The following is a 20,000-nucleotide window of genomic DNA, read 5'->3' on the forward strand; positions in this document are numbered from 1 at the left end:
ACTCTGTGCTGCTCATGCGTTCAAACCAGTTACAAGTTACTCAGACGAGGATATGATTCGTTTTTGCCTAAAATCTGGTTGTGAGCAGAAAGCTGGAGTCAGTGGTGTGTGTGCGGCTTTAGTGCTTTACACACACCTGCGTGTGCCACTGTCAACAGAGCCGCAGGGGATTGTGGGTAGTGCTGACAGACGCTGTTATCGTGTGTGATGAGGATGATTTATTAGCTGTCTCTGTCTCTGTCGTAGAGTTTGTTCTGAAAACAGCCTCAGCTGCTAACATGGCTTTAAAAACTATGTTTGCATGCAACTCAAGAAATATTAAAGATATCTTAATATGCTTTTAGGCTCTGGCTCTTAACAAACTTTTGTTTTGGCATCATTTTAAGGCCCTATATGGTTCAGTCTATAAATTCTGATTGGATAAACAAAACCACATTTGTTTTAATACCAGTAAAAATGGGTAAAATTCAACCATTTGGACATGGAGCCACATTAGGAACCCGATTTCTTTGGTATTGAACCATACAGAGCCTCAAAAATGAAGATACCAAAAGAGAAGTTTTGTATGAACCAGCATCTAAATTTATATTTCAATACTTCTTGAGTTACAGGCATGCAAACTTTGGAAAAAGAGTATTGGCACATTTAGACAGGTATGTTCAATACACTTCTGTTGATTGAGGGAAACAAGATACGTTTCAAGTTTCAACATTATTTGTTCTTCAGCTGAATGCAAAGTAACTCACATTTGGTTTTTGACCATTGAAAATGTGTACAATTTAACAACTGACTCATGGAGCCATATTTAGATCCCCGTATCTCTCAGAATGAATCATATATGAATCACGCAGGGCTTTAAAAATGAAGATACCAAAAGAAAAGTTTAAGAGCCGAATCTAAAAGGGCATTGAGATGTCTTTAATACTTCTTGAGTTATAGCCGTGCAAACTTCAGAAAAAAACTTGAAAGAGCATTTTTCCTGTTTCTGAACGGTAATCATTAGCATATAATGCAACACAGATCGCTAAAGTCAACAGATTTGACTAAAAGAGCTTCAGTCTGTGTGAAAATAACATCATGTTCTGATCTTTCTGAACTGATTTCTCCTGGAATCTGGCTCCGAGTCTCAGATGAACGTTATTTCCATTGTGATCCTCCTCGACACAGCAGTGCATTACTCCGTAAATATCCATCACTGCATTTACTGTTTTAGCTTTCATCAGCCAAGCTTTCATGGCCTGGAGCGGTCCTGTGATTGTGTGTGTGTGTGTGTGTGTCAGGCTTCCACCTGCTCCCGCGTCTGTCGGCTGTGGTTCCCGAGAGCTGTCTGCTGATCGTGGTGGGGCTGCTGGTGGGCGGTTTGATCCGAGTGATGGGCAAGAAGCCGCCGGTGCTGGACTCGCAGCTCTTCTTCCTGTGCCTGCTGCCGCCCATCATCCTGGACGCCGGCTACTTCCTGCCCCTGCGGCCCTTCACCGAGAACGCCGGCACCATCCTGAGCTTCGCCGTGCTGGGGACGCTGTGGAACACCTTCTTCACCGGCGCGCTGCTGTACGCCTGCCGTCCGGCGGCCCTCGAGCTGCTGCCCTGCCTGCTGTTCGGCTCCATCGTGTCGGCCGTGGATCCGGTGGCCGTGCTGGCCGTCTTCGAGGAGATCCACATCAACGAGCTGCTGCACATCCTGGTGTTCGGAGAGTCGCTGCTCAACGACGCCGTGACCGTGGTGAGACGACTCGCTCGATTATGGCAAAAATCTAAATCACGATTATTTTGGTCAATATTGTATTTTCATTCTCAACTCTTTAAGTCCATTTATTACATAACCGACGAGGGTTTACGTGAATAATCAATAAGCAAAACCTTTTGACAATATTTAGCATGTGTTTGATTGTTCAGGCGCGCACTTTGAGCTCCGTTCCGTCTGCGCAGAAATCCTCTCGAGGAACAGCGCAAGTTCTCTTTCACGCTTTTAAAACATGAATAAATCTAATCAACTTTAATAAATCAAGCACGTCCCATTTTGCAAAAGTCACGTTACATGATTCTACTGATTTGCACGAGAAATTGGGCTTTTATGGAGGAATGAAAGCGCAGCGCTGGGAAAGGGTTCGTCTCGAATGCTGTATTTTCAGAATCGATGGAGGCTGTGTTTAGATGAACTGCACAGCCCTACGGTGGAGTCGGAAGTGGTTTTGAAAGCATCGCAGTCGATATATTCGTGCTAAAGTCTGCTTGAAGTCTGTGACTATTAATCAGAATAAAACTGAAATCGGCCTAATGCTGTGAGTAAGGCTGTGATTTAATAAATATCTGCGCTGTGTTTCAGAGTGAAGCGCGGCACTGAGTTCATTTACACGCGAGCAGCGCATGATTCACATGAACTCCATCTGCTTCTTCAAAAACTGGTAATGAGAAGTTTTTCCCATGAAGCATTTTTTCCTGCAGTTTTTCATCAAAATAAAAGTTTGATGGTTTAATGTGTGAAAATGAATAAATTAAGAGAGCAATAACTATTAGTATTGTAGTTTTAAAGTTGAAATGTCAAATAAAATTATTATTATTATACTTGTTTTCTTAAATACTTGATTTGTTTTACAGTGAAATTGTAACAGTAATATTTCATTGTTTATTATTTAGTTGTAGTAGTAATAATGTATAATCACAAAATTTTGGCCAAATTGTGCAGCCCTACAAACAAACACAGCAAACCTGGATTTAATTGCATTTTAAATGAGAATAATAGAAAATGAGATTTTTTCCCAAAACATGAAGCCCTGCTAACCGTCATTATGCTTGAATTTGTGGATAGAACCTGAACTTTTTATACATTTTAGAAATCATTTTTTATGTCTGAATAAATATTAGGGGGTGTTTAACTTAAAATGGACAGGTTTTATGCATTTTAGCCATTTGTTTACACAACAACAGTGTTTTGGGGGGTTGAAAATGAAAATCTTTTTGCAAAGGGTTTTTGAGAACAATGCCAGTATCGTCTCCGTGTAAACGACATAAACGCTCATTATTACGTGTTCAGTCTATAGGAACACAATCCGTGTGCAGGCGTGTAGTGTTTATTTACAAAGAGACATCGCCATCTACTGGCCTGACATGCAGAATACAGTGTTTTTAGTTGTTTTCGCGGATCTGTGTGAATGAGGATTATTTCGACAACGCTGTCACTTGTATGCGAAACTTTTCAAAAACACAAAGGAAATTTTCCAAAGTTCTTCGTTGTCATTAAATGCACCCTTGAATAAAATTTAAATTCCTTCATGCTCGTTACTTTCTGAAACTATCTGGAGGTGAAAGGCATGGTTTGCGTGTCACGGAGGATCTTGAGGGAGGTTGTAGTTGGTGTTTCTGTGTGTTTCCTTCAGGTCCTGTACCACCTTTTCGAGGAGTTTGCGCACGCGGGCGAGGTGACGGCGGGCGACGTGTTTCTGGGCGTGGTGTGTTTTTTCGTGGTGGCGCTGGGCGGAGTGCTGGTGGGCGGCGTGTACGGAGTGCTGGCGGCTTTCACGTCACGCTTCACGTCGCACACGCGTGTGATTGAGCCTCTGTTCGTCTTCCTCTACAGCTACATGGCCTACCTGTCGGCCGAAGTCTTCCACCTGTCCGGCATCATGGCGTGAGTCTCAGACGCTCGTGCTGTGTGCACCGTTGCCTTTAAAAGTCATGCATTACAATATTACAATATGAGATTCAACTAGAAGTTGTTTTTTTTTCCTTTTCTTGGTATTTATTTTATTTGTTTATTTATTTATACCCTTTATCCTGGGTTGTCCAAACCACCAGCACTGTCAATGTGTGTTTTTTGTTTTTGGAGTAACATGGATGAGTGATGGTGGAGTTCAGAGGAAGGAAGTTATTACATGTCATGTATCTCAGTGGTTAACGGTCCTAAATTATGTCACTTTGGATAAAAGCGTCTGCTAAATGACTAAATGTATATAACAATATTGTGTTACTCTACAAAAAAGTAACTAATTGTGTTACTTAGTTATCTTTTACGGAAAGTAATGCATTCCATGGACCCTTTTCACAAGACTGTGATGATGCGTTTAGCCGTCATCAGCATCGTAAATCCTCAAAAGTTTTTTAAATTTAGATTTAAAATAAAAAAATAAAAAATGTAACTAGTTAAGGCTAATGCGAGGGTGTTTCTAATGCAGTGTCTCTCCCATTCACTGCTGTTGAAGTTAACCCAACTATGATGACTTCCGCTGCTGAGAAACACGGAAATGTGAAAAAGGTCCATTACTTTCGTGTTTCTGACCTGGCCTGGGGTCTGTACCATGAAGCCGGATTAGCTGCTAGCCAGGTAAGTTTCAGTTTAGTTTGCACCAATCCTGGGTTTCACATGAAAGTGGCTTGGCTTTTAGCTGCGTTCATCGCAATAGTAACTTACACTCCACAGCTATCCTGCTCCGGGTTGACAAAACCAAACCAATCCAATCCGGCTTTGTTGGTACCTTGACGCTGATCATCAACTTTCTCCGTCAAACTCAGGCTTTAATCCTGAGTTAATGAAGTGTGTGCACTTGCAAGCATCAGTAATGAACAGCCAATCACTTGCCTTTTAACTGTGATTCACTGCCAAAGATTAAAAGATTGAAAAATATGAATTTAAATACATTTACACAGCAAGGTGAAAAGAGCTGTCTGTGAAAGAGGACAACAAAAAGAAGGCATCTTGCCATATCTTATGAAACTCGGATTAATAATAATATAAATAATTTAATTATATAAAGCATATAAAATAACTTTAAGTAATTATCATTAAAGCCAGAGAATTTTTTTTAGTACTAGTGACCTTTAATTTGGAGCAAGTGAAACTGGGGGAGTGTCAGACATGTGTCACTTTGCTCACGTCTGATTGGTCCAGTTTCAGTTTGAGCTCTCTAACTCTGCCCCGGAGCAGGATAGCTGTGGAGTGTAAGTTACTATTGCGATGAACGCAGCTAAAAGCCAAGCCACTTTCATGTGAAACCCAGGATTGGTGCAGACTAAACTGAAACTTACCTGGCTAGCAGCTAATCCGGCTTCATGGTACAGACCCCTAATTTCTCTCAACAAAGAGACAGGAGAGCTGTCAGTCAGTACATGGAAAACAGAGTAACTGGTGTTACTTATTTGGAAAAAGTAGCTCAGGTATTTTCTTGTAAATTGAAAAGTAATGCGTTACGTTTCTAGTTACTTGAAAAGTAATCTGAATACGTAACTCCCTGCTTGTGTTTGTTGACAGGCTCATAGCGTGTGGCGTGATCATGCGGCCCTATGTGGAGGCCAACATCTCCCACAAATCCTACACCACCATCAAGTACTTCCTGAAGATGTGGAGCAGCGTGAGCGAGACGCTGATCTTCGTCTTCCTGGGTGTGTCGACGGTGGCCGGGCCGCACGCCTGGAACTGGACCTTTGTGACCATCACCATCGTCCTGTGTCTGCTGTCCAGGGTTCTGGGTGAGACTCTGCTTCACGCTGCTGTAGATGATCTTTATCAGGCACATCGAACAGCTCCCTTTTGTTTGGCTCATTGAAGATTTCTGGAGGTGCTTAGTGCCCATAAACATTACTGTTCAAAACTTTGAGGTCACTATAATATAAGAAATCGAGAATTAAATTATCATTAAATTGATCAAAAGCAACAGTAAAGACATTTATAATGTTACAATAGATTTCTATTTCAAATAAATACTGTTCTTTTGAATTTTCTATTCGTCTGTGAATCCTGAGAAATAAAATGCATCACGGTTTCCACAAAAATATTGTGCAGCACGACTGTTTTCAACATTGATAATAATCAGAAATGTTTGTTGAGCAGCAAATCAGCATATTAGAATGATTTCTGAAGATCATGTGACACTGAAGACTGCAGTAATGATGCTGAAAATACAGCTGCGCATCACAGAAATAAATTACAGTTTAACACATATTGACATTGTAATAATATTTCACTTTTTAGTGTATTTTTGATCAAATAAATGCTGCTTTGGCGAGCAGAAGAGACTTCTTTGAAAAACAGTAGAAAATCTTTGTTCTTAAGAAGTTTTAGAAACTTTTTAATGGTATTTTCTAAGAATTTAAGAGCCAGATTTACTAAACAGATTACAAATGAGTGTAAGAGCACTATAATCACATAAAAGCACCGATGGGGTGGAAAGTTCTGCACATCTACTGATGATGTGAAAGAGCAGATCATTTCCATAATGACCAATGCAGTCTACCAAAAGCAGCGCAAATTTGTCACAAACCAGCAGAACTGATGATAATCAGGTGTGTGTGATCGAATAGCAACACAGACACAGAATGGGTTCAGACATGTGTTTTTGGGGCATTAAATAATGGTGCAAATACCATTAAACTGACTACTGCAAGTCTTAATAAATCACCTTGCATGATTCATTCAAATCCTCTCCTCACCTGAATGTTGTGTCCGAAAAGGAAAGTCCTACAAATGTGCATGCAATAAGATCAGCTGTAGAAATAACCTTAACTGTAGCTGAGTATCATCAGCATAACAGTGAAAGCTAACACCATGTTTCCTGATGATATCTCCCAAGGGTAACACGTAGAGTGTTAAAAGTAACGGCCCTAGTACTGAGCCTTGAGGTACTCCAATGTCTGTCTCCATGTCTTTTCATTACTAATGTTTCACTGAGTGTCTTTAGTAAATCCTGACAGTAGTTTTTTAATGCCAGACGAGGGCTTGTGCTGCTGCAAGCAGTCAGTAAATCTGGCCCCGGTGTTGAGTTTATGAATCTGTGTATTATCCATGTCGACTGTGTGTTTGTCCGTCTGTCCTGCAGGTGTGGTCGGCTTGACGTTCATCATTAATAAGTACCGTATGGTGAAGCTGAGTGGTAAGGATCAGTTCATCGTGGCGTACGGCGGATTGAGGGGTGCCATCGCCTTCTCATTAGCGTTTCTGCTGTCCAGTGATGACTTTCCCATGAAGGACATGTTCCTGACGGCCATCATCACCGTCATCTTCTTCACCGTGTTCGTGCAGGTAGGAGAGAATCCGCTGAAGGATGTCCATTGCGTTTCTGTAGCCGAAAGTTCATGTTGTCCTGTTTTTTAGGGAATGACGATTCGGCCGCTCGTTGACCTTCTGGCTGTCAAGAAGAGGAAAGAAAGCAAATGCTCAATAAACGAGGAGATTCACACTCAGGTGATCAGCCGATCTCAAACACACTGGAGAGCGTCGTGTCTGCTGTCTGACTGCTGATGCTGTTTTGTGTCTCTGTAGTTTCTGGAGCATCTGCTGGCTGGAATCGAGGGCGTGTGCGGTCACTACGGTCATCATCACTGGAGAGACAAGTGCGTTTCAGAGCCAGATATCCTGTCATCGTTTACTCACTAAACCCACAACATATAGGAGACGTTCAGCTGAATCTTCACATACGTGACCAAACACTCTCTGTAAAACCAGCGCTGATAATAGGATTCATATAGCGGCATTGACCAGTGTTGGGAGTAACGCATTACAAGTAACGCAAGTTAAGTAATCAGATTACAGTCTAAAGTAACTAGTAAAGTAATGCATTACTTTTCATCACCTAGATGGCCATCGGTACAAGACCACAGGAACCAGCCTCTGCACAATCTGACTTTGCTGCAGCCAAGAATTAAAATGCTGGTCTCGTCTGGCCAGAGGAGAATTGAAAACTATTTTGACACACTATTCCCTGTTTAATACTGTAAACCTGCTTTGACACAATCTGCATTGTAAAAGCACTATATAAATAATGGTGAATTGACTTGACTTTTAAATTTACAAGAGAATATCTGAGCTACTTTTTCAAATAAGTAACACCAGTTGCTTTGTTTCCCCGACTGACAGCTCTCTTGTCTGCATGTTGAGAGAAATCAGGAGTGAGTGCATAGACAGAGACTCTTCCTTCAGCCTGAGGATTATTGATTTCACTTTTGGTGTGAAAGGGCCTTTACAGCTGCCAAAAATATAACTTTTGGATTTTTGCTATTAAAAACAAATAAGCAAGCCTAGCCCAGGTGACAATAAGTAATGGAATGCAATACTTTCCATAAAATGTAACTAAGTAATGCTATTAGTTACCTTTTCATAGAGTAACGCAATATTGTAATGCATTAATTTTAAAAGTAACTTTCCCCAAAACTGGTCGTGACAGAGCATCTCTTCTTCTTTACTACTAGTTACAGCAGCAAATAAACATGAATGAACATCAGAAGAAACATAACTCACTGACATCAATCATGGATCATTTCAACTGCAGAGACGTCACTAAAGATCAATAATGAGATCAATTGTGATCAATAATGTCACATACCTCAGGAAACGTAATGATGCACTGGAGTTTCAGCTAAAACAAAATGCAACAAACAGCAAAAAAAAAAAAACATGGTTTTGGCTTAAATAGTTTTGAAAGATCAAAATTATTGACTGAAACTGACGTTTAGTGTTTCTCCAATGGCACGGTTTGACTGCGTTAATAGTCATGTTCTGTCTACCTATTCTTATGCAAATTTTGTGCATTAATAACTTGTGCTCTCAATTTGCAGAAGACATGCACATAACCTACGATGGAAACACATTTACTGAATAAATTTCTTGATACGCATCAAAAAACTCGTGACTTTGCGTCAGCAGACCACGTGACTGGATAACTGGACTAAACAGTGCACCGATCTCAAATGTTATTTTAATAGTTCTTAAATGTCTGAGCTAAAGTCCGTCATCAAAATTTAATCATCATATAATCACGACTGTGTACCCAAACATCAAGCAGACTTCCCAGTTTCCCTTCATTTCCAACTTTGGTTTTCAGCTAAAAGAAAACTTCAGTGTATCAGTAAAAACTTTACTGAATGGGTTTGAATGATGTGATGCGATTAAACACTGCCGGTGCTGTTAGAAATCTTTGATGTTAATGCTCTGTTCATCCACAGGCTGAACCGCTTTAATAAGCGCTACATCAAGCGCTGTCTGATCGGCGGAGAGCGATCGCAGGAGCCGCAGCTCGTCTCCTTCTACAACAAGATGGAGCTCAAACAGGCCCTGATGCTGCTGGAGAGCAACAGCTCAGCCAATCTGAGCACAGCAGTCACTGCAGCTGCACCGTGAGTATCACTCACACACACTCACACTCACACACACACACACACTCACACCTCATTCTGAGTGATTTATAAGCGTTTTGAAAAGTGGGGACATGGGTCAATGTCCTGAGATGTCACCTTCACCTTGTAATACCTGCCATACCCTCGTCATTATACACATCTATATCCTGACTTTTCACAAAAACACACACACACACTCTCTCACACACACACACACACACTCTCTCTCACACACACACACACACACACTCACACACACACAGTGACACACACGCACACACAGGCACGCATGCACGCAATTGCGCACACACAAACACACTCATGTGTGTGTGTGTGTGTTTGTGTTTGTGTGCGTGTGTGTGTGCAGACGGCAGCGCAGCCTGAAAACACTCAACATCTCTAAAGAACGAGAAGAAGAAATCAGGAAGATCCTGCGAGCAAACCTGCAGAAGACGCAACAGAGAGTGAGACGCACACACACACACACACACACACACACAGAACACAAACAAAAACTCAAATACAGTTTACATTTGTATTGTGCAGCAGACTCCAGTCCAGGATTTCTGCGGGTCTTAAAAAGTCTTTATTCATCCTTCCACAAATGAAGACCTTAAACAGTCATAAATCTCATGAACTGCAAAAAAAATGAATCTCTTCCTCAGTGTTTCTGTCTTGTGTTCAGTACACATATCTAAACATCCTTAAATCAACATACATTTACTAGAGATGCAAAGTGAACATGTCTTGTTTTCTGAGAAATTGAACAAAGTCAAGTGAGTTCATGATTAAAACACGAACAAATATCTGTATCAATTTCTCAGAAAAGGTTATTTCCATATTCTAGTTCATTTAAAAGTAATGGAGATGTTAAGTTGTATTTTCATAGTGTTGCTAACTGAACTCGTTGTGTTCCCTAGACACTGAATGTTCTAGAGTATATTGTCATGCTGTGTTGAGTTTATTGTTGAAGTGTGTGTGTGTGTGTGTGTGTGTGTGTGTGTGTGTGTGTGTTTGTGTGTGTTAGCTGCGCTCGTACAGCCGGCACACACTGATGCCGGACGCTGAGGACGACTGGAGCGAGACGCTTCTCAAGAAGCAGCAGGAGGAGATGGAGAGACGGGTGAGAGACGGAGAACACAGCACAAACACCTCTGAAATAACTCCAGCGCATGATCAGCAGCAAAGAACGGCTTTCATTCTGCTGGCAAGCCTTCCACACTTTTACTTTTTTTTACCTCAGGTTTGGCCAGTGGAGTAAATACTACCCACATGAAAAAATACTATAGTAATTTATAGTAAATACTGTAGTGTTTTTAACCATACTGTAGTAAGTGTATTATACTGTATATATTATATTATTTACTACACTTTGTTAACCCTCTGGGGTCTGTTACGACCCTTGGCTCAAGGGAAGCAACAAAAACAAGGGACACACGTAAACCAAAGTATAAGCTCAAAAGTAATGTTTATTTAACTGAAAATCAAACAACATTAAATATAATGAAAGTAATTAAAGAAAATAACAGTATCCCTGTAGTCATCAGTTAAGTCAGTGTGTAAAGCAAGATGAGGTCATTTTGGGGCCCTTGAGATGTTTTGACATGCCCTGATATTTGTGCTTATTTCAGCTACTTAAAACATACTATTGACCAACATGTAATTTTTTTTGTATTCAGCACAAACTGTGCTACAATAATATGTGACCAAGATGGATGTACATGTTTGCATTTTTTAGAAAAAAAATATTATGCGTGGTTAGTACGTTTTGGGAAAAAAAATGTAGCTGAAATAAGGCCTTAAAACCCACACTAAATAGTCCTGACCAAGACTTTTGAGTAATCAGTCTTGTAGGCTAGAATATTTACTTCAAAATTATGTGAAAATCATTCTGCTTACTCATTCACAGAAAACAATATATTGATTTAAAATTTTCAAGACATGTTTTGTGATCGAGGGTCTATATGCGAGGGAGTGGCAATGGCCATGAATATTAAGTGAGTCTCACCTGAGAGACAAAGGGCCCTCCCCTAATGGCCCCTAATGGCCCATCAGTGTGACTGTGAGGCAGGTAAGAGAGAATGTGAGGAGATTGAAAAAAAGGGTTTTTTAAATTATTTGTATTTTATTTACAACACAGTATAATAAAAACATACATAATGAAGGTCAAAGACACATTATTGTGCACACTGATCTAACCACAGAGATGTGAACAGACTTTGAGTCATTCCTGCAGCAGATTCTGTTCAACAAGTGAAACAAGTAAATCATACCTGATATTTACGTGTGTTATTTAAGTGTTTCTACTTCTTTCCATGGATTCAAGAAGAAGAAAAAAACAATCAGTAGAAAAGGAGCTTGTTTTAACATAGAATATCAGTGTAGTTGAACATCTGATGTTGGTGCAGCGCTCTCAGAGGAAAACAGTTTGAAGAGACATCAGGATACATCTGGTGCTGGTATCTGATTCAATAAAATACAAACAAAAAACATTTGTGAGCATGTTAATATCAGGAACATCTGTATATATATATATCATAAATATCATATATATCACTATCATAAAAAAGAGAAAGAAATCTTATATCTGAGAAACTAATTATTATTGTTTAGCACGTTATTCAAATCTATTTCTGAACAGAGTAGGCTATTAATAATAAACATGTACTAAACATACTTAGACTCGTAGCATTCATCATGTTACAGTGTACACTCATATTACTTTTATTGTTTTATATAGAGCATGAAAACATCGCGCTGTAAGAAATTTAAATACAATGAACTGCCTATCATATTCAAAATGTTTTACACGATTTCAAACATTGTAGTCAGGAATTATAGTTTGGGAAAAACCCAACTATGATTTTGTAGTCATATAGTCTAGTATGTATAGTCTGTAGCCACAGACTCAATCATGCTTTGTACAATAAAAGGATGTACTTTGTACTATAAAAAATTATATTTTATATCTGAGAAACTAATTATTATTGTTTAGCACGCTATTAAAATGTATTTGTGAACAGAGTATTAATAATAAACATGGTCTAAACATTCTTAGAGGCGTAGCATTCATCATGTTGTCGTTTGGGGGAAAACCCAGCTAAATGTTAGTAGATCTGTTCAAGTTTATGTCACAATAACACGGTAACTAATGTAAAAAAGAAACATTACTTACTCATCTCCTCTGCTGGATGAAATTGTGTTCTTCTTTCGAGGGAAATCCTGCCTTTACTCAGCGCATCTTCTTCCAGAAACGAACAGTAGCCGCGATGAAGGACCTCCTCTTTGTTTGTGTTGTTGGGCGTTTGCACGCACGCACTTACCACGTGGCTATTTACATATGAACAGCGCGAGCTGCGCGAGGGCGGGGTCACATTAGAGATAATGAGTCAGACGGCACAGACTGAACATCGTGTTGGTTTTATACGGATTACTTCATCACAGAATGTTTGTTTTCGATAAGACTTGCTTCATTTCAAAGTAGACACTTCAAGCTTTCTATAGATATATGTCTCATGTCTCTGTGTTGAGTATTTGCTGAGTTACAGTTCATTTTAGTGACGCGTTTCTAAAAACAGTTCGCGGAGACGGAGAAGACAGAGAGCGCACCCTGTTTGTTTTCTTTATTCTTCAGAAGCACAAAGTTTAGTTGTTATTATGAGTGTATACAAATAAAAGTAGACCCCTTACAGATTCGAATGGTGTATTGCTCTTATCTGTACGATCAAAAACGACAGAGTAATTCAAGCTCATTTCGGCCTTATCAGGAAAATCTGCCTCAAAACGCATATATGCGTTTGTCGACCCCAGGGGGTTAATGAATGCTTCAGTTGTTTCTTGTTCTGGCATATTTTAAGCAGCCACCAACATACTTCGCCGACTCTCTTTAAACGACGATCTAAATAAACTTAAGTATCCTTCTAAGGATGAGGTGTCAGGATGGAGACGTGAGTAAGGCAGGCAGGAAGGTTCGAGCAGGGTGGAAAGGATACAAACTCAAGATCAAATTCATCAACAAGTAAATGGTCTTAAAGAACTATCTTCACAAAATTGGACCTCCGCAGCGCATATAACCTCATCCGCATAAGAGAAGGAGATGAATGGAAGACAGCCTTCATCACCCCTACCGGCCACTACGAATACCGGGTAATGCCGTATGGGCTTGTCAACGCCCCTTCCGTCTTCCAGGGGTTTATGCACGAGGTGCTCCGGGAGTTCCTGAACCGGTTTGTTATAGTCTATATAGATGACATCCTCATCTACTCCCGGAGCTTGGCCGACCATCGCCACCACGTTGCGGAGGTCCTCCACAAACTCCGTCACTTTCACCTCTACCTCAAGGCCGAAAAATGCACCTTCCACCAACCCTCCGTATACTTTCTGGGATATATCATCGACCAGCGTGGCGTCCGCATGGACAAGGGGAAGGTGGAAGCAGTCACATCCTGGCCAGTTCCCTCCACAATCAAAGAACTTCAGAGATTTCTCGGATTTTCAAATTTCTACCGACGTTTCATTCCAAACTACAGCACCACCACCAGTCCCCTCACAGACATTCTCAAGGGTAAGAACAAGACTCTCACCTGGACCCCCCAAGCTCAAAAGGCTTTTGACGACCTTAAGCAGACCTTCACCACTCCTCATTCACCCGGACCCTGAAGCTCAATTCATTGTAGAGGTAGACGCATCCACCACGGGCGTAGGAGCCGTCTTATCTCAGCAGCAGACGAAGCCTCCAAAACTCCATCCATGCGCCTACTTCTCCAAAAAATCAGCCCGGCGGAACGAAATTACGATATAGGTAATCGGGAACTATTGGCGGTAAAGTTAGCCCTAGAGGAATGGAGGCACTGGCTGGAGGGAGCAAAGCACCCTTTTCTTGTACTCACAGATCATAAAAACCTGCAATATATCCGAGAAGCCAAACGACTAAACCCGAGACAAGCCCGCTGGGCACTATTCTTTACACGCTTCCAGTTTACAATATCCTACAGACCCGGAACCAAGAACATCAAGGCCGACGCCCTATCCAGGATCCATAGTCTCGAAGAAGATACTCCCGAACCTGAACCCATCATACCTACTCCCATCATCACAAGTCCCATACAATGGTCCTCTCCACCAGTCGCCTCCACCACGCCTCCCGCCAATCCGCCGGGCTGTCCCCCAAACCTACAATATGTTCCTCGGACCCAACGGACTCCCCTAATCCACTCCACCCATACTTCACTTGGTACTGGCCTACCCGTATCCGATGGTAATACCTGCATACTAGTAATCATAGACCGTTTTTCCAAGTCATGCCGACTTATTCCCCTCAAGGGTCTCCCAACTGCTCCAAAACGCAGAACTCCTCTTCAATCACGTCTTCCGATACTTTGGCCTCCCTGAAGATATAGTATCCGATAGAGGACCCCAATTCATTTCCCGAGTCTGGAAGGCCTTCTTCTCCCTCCTAGGTGTGACCGTCAGTTTATCATCAGGTTATCATCCACAGTCCAATGGGCAGACTGAGCGCAAAATCCAGGAGATAGGACGATTCCTGAGAACCTTCTGCCATGGCCGCCAGAACTCCTGGAACCAGTTCTTAGGCTGGGCCGAGTACGCACAAAATTCCCTGCGACAACAATCCACTGGACTTACCCCATTCCAGTGCGTACTCGGTTTCCAGCCTCCCCTGTTCCCCTGGTCAGGTGAGCCCTCCAACGTCCCTTCCATCGACCACTGGTTCCGGGAGAGCGAGAGAGTCTGGGACGCAGCACACCACCAGCTTCAACAGGCAGTGCGTAGACAAAGAATGACAGCCGACGCCCGCAGATCAGAAGCCCCAAACTACCAACCTGGGGAGAAAGTTTGGTTGTCAACTAGGGATATCCGTCTACGCCTGCCCTGTAAAAAGCTTAGTCCCAGATTCGTTGGCCCCTTCACCATACTGGAACGTATCAACCCTGTCACATACAAACTCAAATTACCACACCACTACAGAATTCACCCTACGTTCCATGTTTCACTGCTTAAACCCTTCTCTCCACCTCTCACCACAGGGCCTGACTTGGAGGAAGAGACCCCTCTCCCACACATCCTAGAAGAAGGTACCGTTTACCAAGTTAAGGAGATCCTGGAATCCCGGCGTCGTGGTGATAAACTCGAATACCTCGTGGATTGGGAGGAATATGGCCCTGAGGAACGCTTGTGGGTAACCAGAGATGACATCTTGGACCCAACTCTACTCGAGGAATTCCATGCAATCCACCCAGATCGCCCAGGACCCCGAGTCGGGGGCAGACCACCGCGACGCCGGGGTCGGCCCTCAGGAGCGGGCATGGAGAGGGGGGTACTGTCACGGACCAGTCAGTCCCTTCACTCCACCAATCACATCGCTCCACATCCCCTGAGTATTAATCACACTCACCTGCACCTGATCACCATGCCAATCACCAGCACTATAAAGGATCACCACACACACACTTCAGCGTCCGATCTCGTCATTGCTACGTGGACTCAACCTCTTGGTATCCTGTATCTGAAAAGACCATATCCTTCCGAAAATCTAAGAAATACTTACCCTGTCTGACTTACCTGCTGTGTTCTCCCACCTTGTGTCCTCCTCTCTTCATAGAGCTCCGTCCTCGAAGTGTGTGTGTGTGTCTCCCCGGATCGATCCTGTCTCGTCTCCCCGTACGCCTGAGGAAAAGAGAAGAATCTCAAGCACATTATACTACCCGTTTGATTTACCATTCTGAAGTCACCTACTCACCTTGCAAGAAACCTAAAGTCACCTGAGTGTCTCACCTGTTTTAATAAACACCTAATTCTCCTTTACCATCTTCGTGTCAGAGTCCATCCATAACAAAAACCTTATATACTAAATAATATTTTAGCACTCCTATAACCTTAATAACAAAATAAATAATGGCTCCAACAATACTGTTGTCACGTCCTCTGTCGTGTGTGTCATGTGTTCCCGCCTCTTGTGTCCATATTTAGTCTTGTTACTGTCCTTGTTAAGTGTGATTATTAGTTAAGTCTTGTCCAGCTGTGTTTTAGTAATTATCAGTGATTGTCATGTGTATTTAGTTCCTGCCTGTTCAGTTAGTTTTCGTCTGGTCTACTCGTTATTCCCCGGTGTTCCTGTCTGTGTGAACCTTGCCTTGTCTTGCCCTGTCCTGATGTCACCATTAAAGACTATTATTTTGAAGTTTATCCTCGTCTGCATGTTCCTCGTTCCTCCCTGCTGTATGCACCGTGACAGAAGACCAGACCACAACAGTAAGCGGCGCCCCTTCACCACGTTTTGTTTTCCGTTTTTTCTTAAGTCTTTTATTCTTGGTTCCTGTTTGTTCCTGTCTGTCCCGCGGCATGGAAGTCGCCGCTCGTCCTTCCCGCTCTAGCCCACGGAAAGGCGTGGGAGTTGGGCGGGATCGCCGCGAGTCCGTTGGCCGCGAGCCCATCCGGTCTGCTGCCGTCAGCGGCTGTCTTCACCCCGCCATTTGTGGGGAGTTCATCGCCGCCGTCCGCGGCTCCTCCGTCCTGTTCATGGGCGTCCGCTCGTGCACGCCGCCGACTACGGGGAAAGCCAACCCGAACGTCGGCGGCTCCCTCCCTTCACGCCGCCGTCCGCGGCTCACCCTAGCCCGCCTGGAAGCGCATGTGGCTAGCCCGCCTGGGGTGTGGCAAGCCCGCCAGGAGTGCGTACGGCAAGCCCACCTGGAGCTCCCGCCCGCCGGCCGCCGCTGACTCCAGTCCAGTCCCGGGTCCCTGTGGAGCAAGTCCACATGTGACGGCCAGGAGTGCCGTCTTGTCGTGCCCACAGGAACATTTTAACAAACCTTGTCTTGTCCATGGAGACTCGTCTGGGGCAGGCGGCTCCTCTTGTTGTGGCCATGGAGGCCATTCCAGCCGCCTGCCTCCCTGTCGTGGAGGCGGTTGCTGAGGGACCCTGTGAGGGCCCCTGACTCCTTGTCATGCCCAGTAGAAGCCTCAGCTTCCGAGCTGTTCCTGTGGGCTGTCCTGTCTGTGTGTCTGGCCTGTCCTGTCCCTGTCAGTTTAGCCCTGGAGGGCTATCCTATCCTGTCCTGTCTGTGTGTCTGGCCAGTGTCCTGTCTGTTAAGCCCTGGAGAGCTCCTGATACCCCCTGGATTCCCCAAGGAAATTTTGGGGGGGGGTAGTAGAGCTCTGGGTAGGGTGGGCGGGCCGAAGAATGTGGCCATGGCCATGAAGACCATCCGCCATGGCCGCCTGAGCTCCGAGCCCTGCTATGGCCTCTGTCTGTTCCGCTCTGGAGGTCCCCGTCCTGTGTTCCTGTTCCTGTCCATGTCTGTCCTGAGGGGCTTCCAGAGTGCCCCCCCCCCCCCCGGTGGAACTGTTACGGCGCGGGTCGCGCCTTTCGGGAGGGGGGAGTACTGTCACGTCCTCTGTCGTGTGTGTCATGTGTTCCCGCCTCTTGTGTCCATATTTAGTCTTGTTCCTGTCCTTGTTAAGTGTGATTATTAGTTAAGTCTTGTCCAGCTGTGTTTTAGTATTTATCAGTGATTGTCATGTGTATTTAGTTCCTGCCTGTTTAGTTAGTTTTCATCTGGTCTACTCGTTATTCCCCAGTGTTCCTGTCTGTGTGAACCTTGCCTTGTCTTGCCCTGTCCTGATGTCACCATTAAAGACTATTATTTTGAAGTTTATCCTCGTCTGCGTGTTCCTCGTTCCTCCCTGCTGTGTGCACCGTGACAACTGTAGTATTAACTATAGTGAACTGATAAACTGAAATAAATACTGTAGTATACTTTAGTTTTTACTACAGTAAACTGTAGTGTATTGTAGTGTAATATACTCTATAGTTGTAGAAAACAGTACAGTGTTGGGTAAAGTAATTTGTTTATATTACTATAGATATTATATTACCACAGCAGCTATAGAATTACCACAAACGTACTTTACTATAGTATGGTTCAAAAACACTACAGTATTTACTATAAATTACTAAAGTATTTTTTCATGTAATTGAAAATTGATTGTAATTTTCAACCCAGATTGTGTTTCTAACGTTCATGATCAGTTGTGCTTAGAGTGCTGCTAATGAAGAAATCCTGTTAAATATACAGCATTTCAGTGTTTTATAGTCGATGTTGTTTCAAAGCAGCTTCACTGACAAGCGTTGCACTGATAGTGTGTGTGTGTGTGTGTGTGTGCGTGCGTGCGTGCGTGCGTGCGTGCGTGTGTGTGTGTGTGTGTGTATGTGTGTCACGTTCGCAGATGAGCAACTTTCTGACGGTTCCTGCTGCTCCGGCCAGAAGACTGGAGTCCGGCGAGCGTCTCAGGTCCGGCTCCTTCTTCTTCTCGGAGCGCAGCGCTGGAGAAGTGAACGCCAGACGCAAGCCCAGCGTGAAGTTCTCTCTGGAGCCGCCGAAGCCTCCTCGGGGTCCGGAGCACCTGCTGGAGGAGGACGAGGAGCTCATGCATCGCAGACACTGAGACCAGTGCTTCTGTGGGTCTGAGACTCCTGTGCTCTCTAAGGTCCTGTGTTTCTCATGCGTCTGCTGTGAGCGCTTGTGTGTCGGTATCTATTCTGGACAAAGAAGCTCAAATGTAAGAGAGTCTCTGTTGAGACGGTCTGAAGAGCATCTGTGCTTCTGTGAATGACTCTGATTGTCTGGCGCTGTTAAAGCCGTCTCTTCATCGACTCTTCATCTGACTTGGGCTCAGATTTTTACATTTATACTTAAATAAAATGATTAATTTCTTTATCAAGGATGCATTAAATTGATCAAAAGTGACATGTTACAGTAGATTTCTATTTGAAATAAATGCTGTTCTTTTAACTTTCTATTCATCTGTGAATCCTGAAAAATAAAATGCATCTCAGTTTCCACAAAAATATTGTGCAGCACGACTGTTTTCAACATTGATAATCAGAAATGTTTGTTGAGCAGCAGATCAGATTATTACAGTTTTCTTCAGCTGCTTGCAGACAAATCTTCACAGTTTCTGAAAGCTGTCACTCAAACAGCAGAAACACACACTGATTCTTAGACTTCGTCAATTTCAGAAAACACTTTTCACAAAACACAACACAGTTCTCTATGCAACACACAAATCTAACAGGAATTAATATTATTTCAAAGGTGTTTGCAAATGTTTGCTTTTGAGATGTGTTTGTGATATTTTGAAGGCAGTACTTCATTTTGCAAGAGATTTTGACTGCAATTCTTGGATTTGTGTGTAAAGTTTGGAAAAAAAGAGACAAAGTTTGGAAAATGTGTGAAAGCAGCTGAAAAAACACGAATGATTTCTGAAGATCATGTGACGCTGAAGACTGCAGTAATGATGCTGAAAATACAGCTGCGCATCACAGAAATACATTACAGTTTAACACATATTCACATAGAAAACAGCTGATTTAAACTTTAACAATATTTCACAGTTTTTACTGTAATTTTGATCAAATGCAGCAAAACAAGTGTCACCTCCCCAAAGCTTCGAGTGCCGTCTGCTGTGTCTTCGGGGAGTACTGATGGAGGAGTGTTGTGGGTCTTTCAGAGTAATTGAGGTGTTTTGTGTGTAATGTGTGTGTGAGACGCTCTTCTGAGACTGAAGCATCGCTGTGGAGACTCAAACACTCAGATCTGCGGAGACTCATTAACTGAAGGATCACAGACACAGTAACGAAGCTCGGGTCAGATGCTGAGGATGGCTGTGGACTTCAGTGGACGCTGGAAGCTCTATGATCAGGAGAACGCAGAGGAGTTCCTCAGAGCCGTCTGTGAGTCTCTTCATCATCATCTTCCTCAGGATTTGTGTCTTGTTTTCCGGTACAAATATCCAAACATCCTTACGGCAACATACATGTTTGAGGAACACAATAACCGGATCCTGTTTACTGTATCAACACTATCTGCGAATGGGGC

General features: G+C 43.1%; 2 protein-coding genes across 9 annotated transcripts in view; both read left to right on the plus strand.

The window, feature by feature from the left end:
* The window catches only part of slc9a1b (solute carrier family 9 member A1b), a 20,432-nt gene extending 1,443 nt beyond the window's left edge, over positions 1 to 18,989 (plus strand). Inside the window, exons 2-12 of one of the 8 annotated variants that reach the window (XM_058754040.1) lie at positions 1,125 to 1,181; positions 1,281 to 1,723; positions 3,378 to 3,628; positions 5,246 to 5,463; positions 6,810 to 7,012; positions 7,085 to 7,174; positions 7,253 to 7,323; positions 8,932 to 9,102; positions 9,470 to 9,566; positions 10,130 to 10,309; positions 18,349 to 18,989. In XM_058754040.1, coding sequence (XP_058610023.1) covers positions 1,125 to 1,181; positions 1,281 to 1,723; positions 3,378 to 3,628; positions 5,246 to 5,463; positions 6,810 to 7,012; positions 7,085 to 7,174; positions 7,253 to 7,323; positions 8,932 to 9,102; positions 9,470 to 9,566; positions 10,130 to 10,309; positions 18,349 to 18,567 — 2,000 coding nt within the window. In that variant the 3' untranslated portion in view covers positions 18,568 to 18,989. Of the gene's footprint in view, positions 1 to 1,124; positions 1,182 to 1,280; positions 1,724 to 3,377; positions 3,629 to 5,245; positions 5,464 to 6,809; positions 7,013 to 7,084; positions 7,175 to 7,252; positions 7,324 to 8,931; positions 9,103 to 9,469; positions 9,567 to 10,129; positions 10,310 to 18,348 lie in introns of those variants that run through there. The other 7 variants (XM_058754041.1, XM_058754044.1, XM_058754046.1 and 4 more) reach the window with 7 other exon arrangements.
* A 561-nt stretch (positions 18,990 to 19,550) lies between these two features.
* Positions 19,551 to 20,000, plus strand: part of fabp10b (fatty acid binding protein 10b, liver basic) — a 3,316-nt gene continuing 2,866 nt past the window's right edge. The window contains exon 1 of the mRNA XM_058754050.1: positions 19,551 to 19,855. Within this exon, the coding sequence (XP_058610033.1) occupies positions 19,774 to 19,855 (82 nt within the window). The 5' untranslated portion in view covers positions 19,551 to 19,773. The remainder of the gene's footprint in view (positions 19,856 to 20,000) is intronic.

This window comes from Onychostoma macrolepis, chromosome 19 (genome assembly GCF_012432095.1).
Source record: "Onychostoma macrolepis isolate SWU-2019 chromosome 19, ASM1243209v1, whole genome shotgun sequence".
Classification (NCBI taxonomy): Eukaryota; Metazoa; Chordata; class Actinopteri; order Cypriniformes; family Cyprinidae; genus Onychostoma; species Onychostoma macrolepis.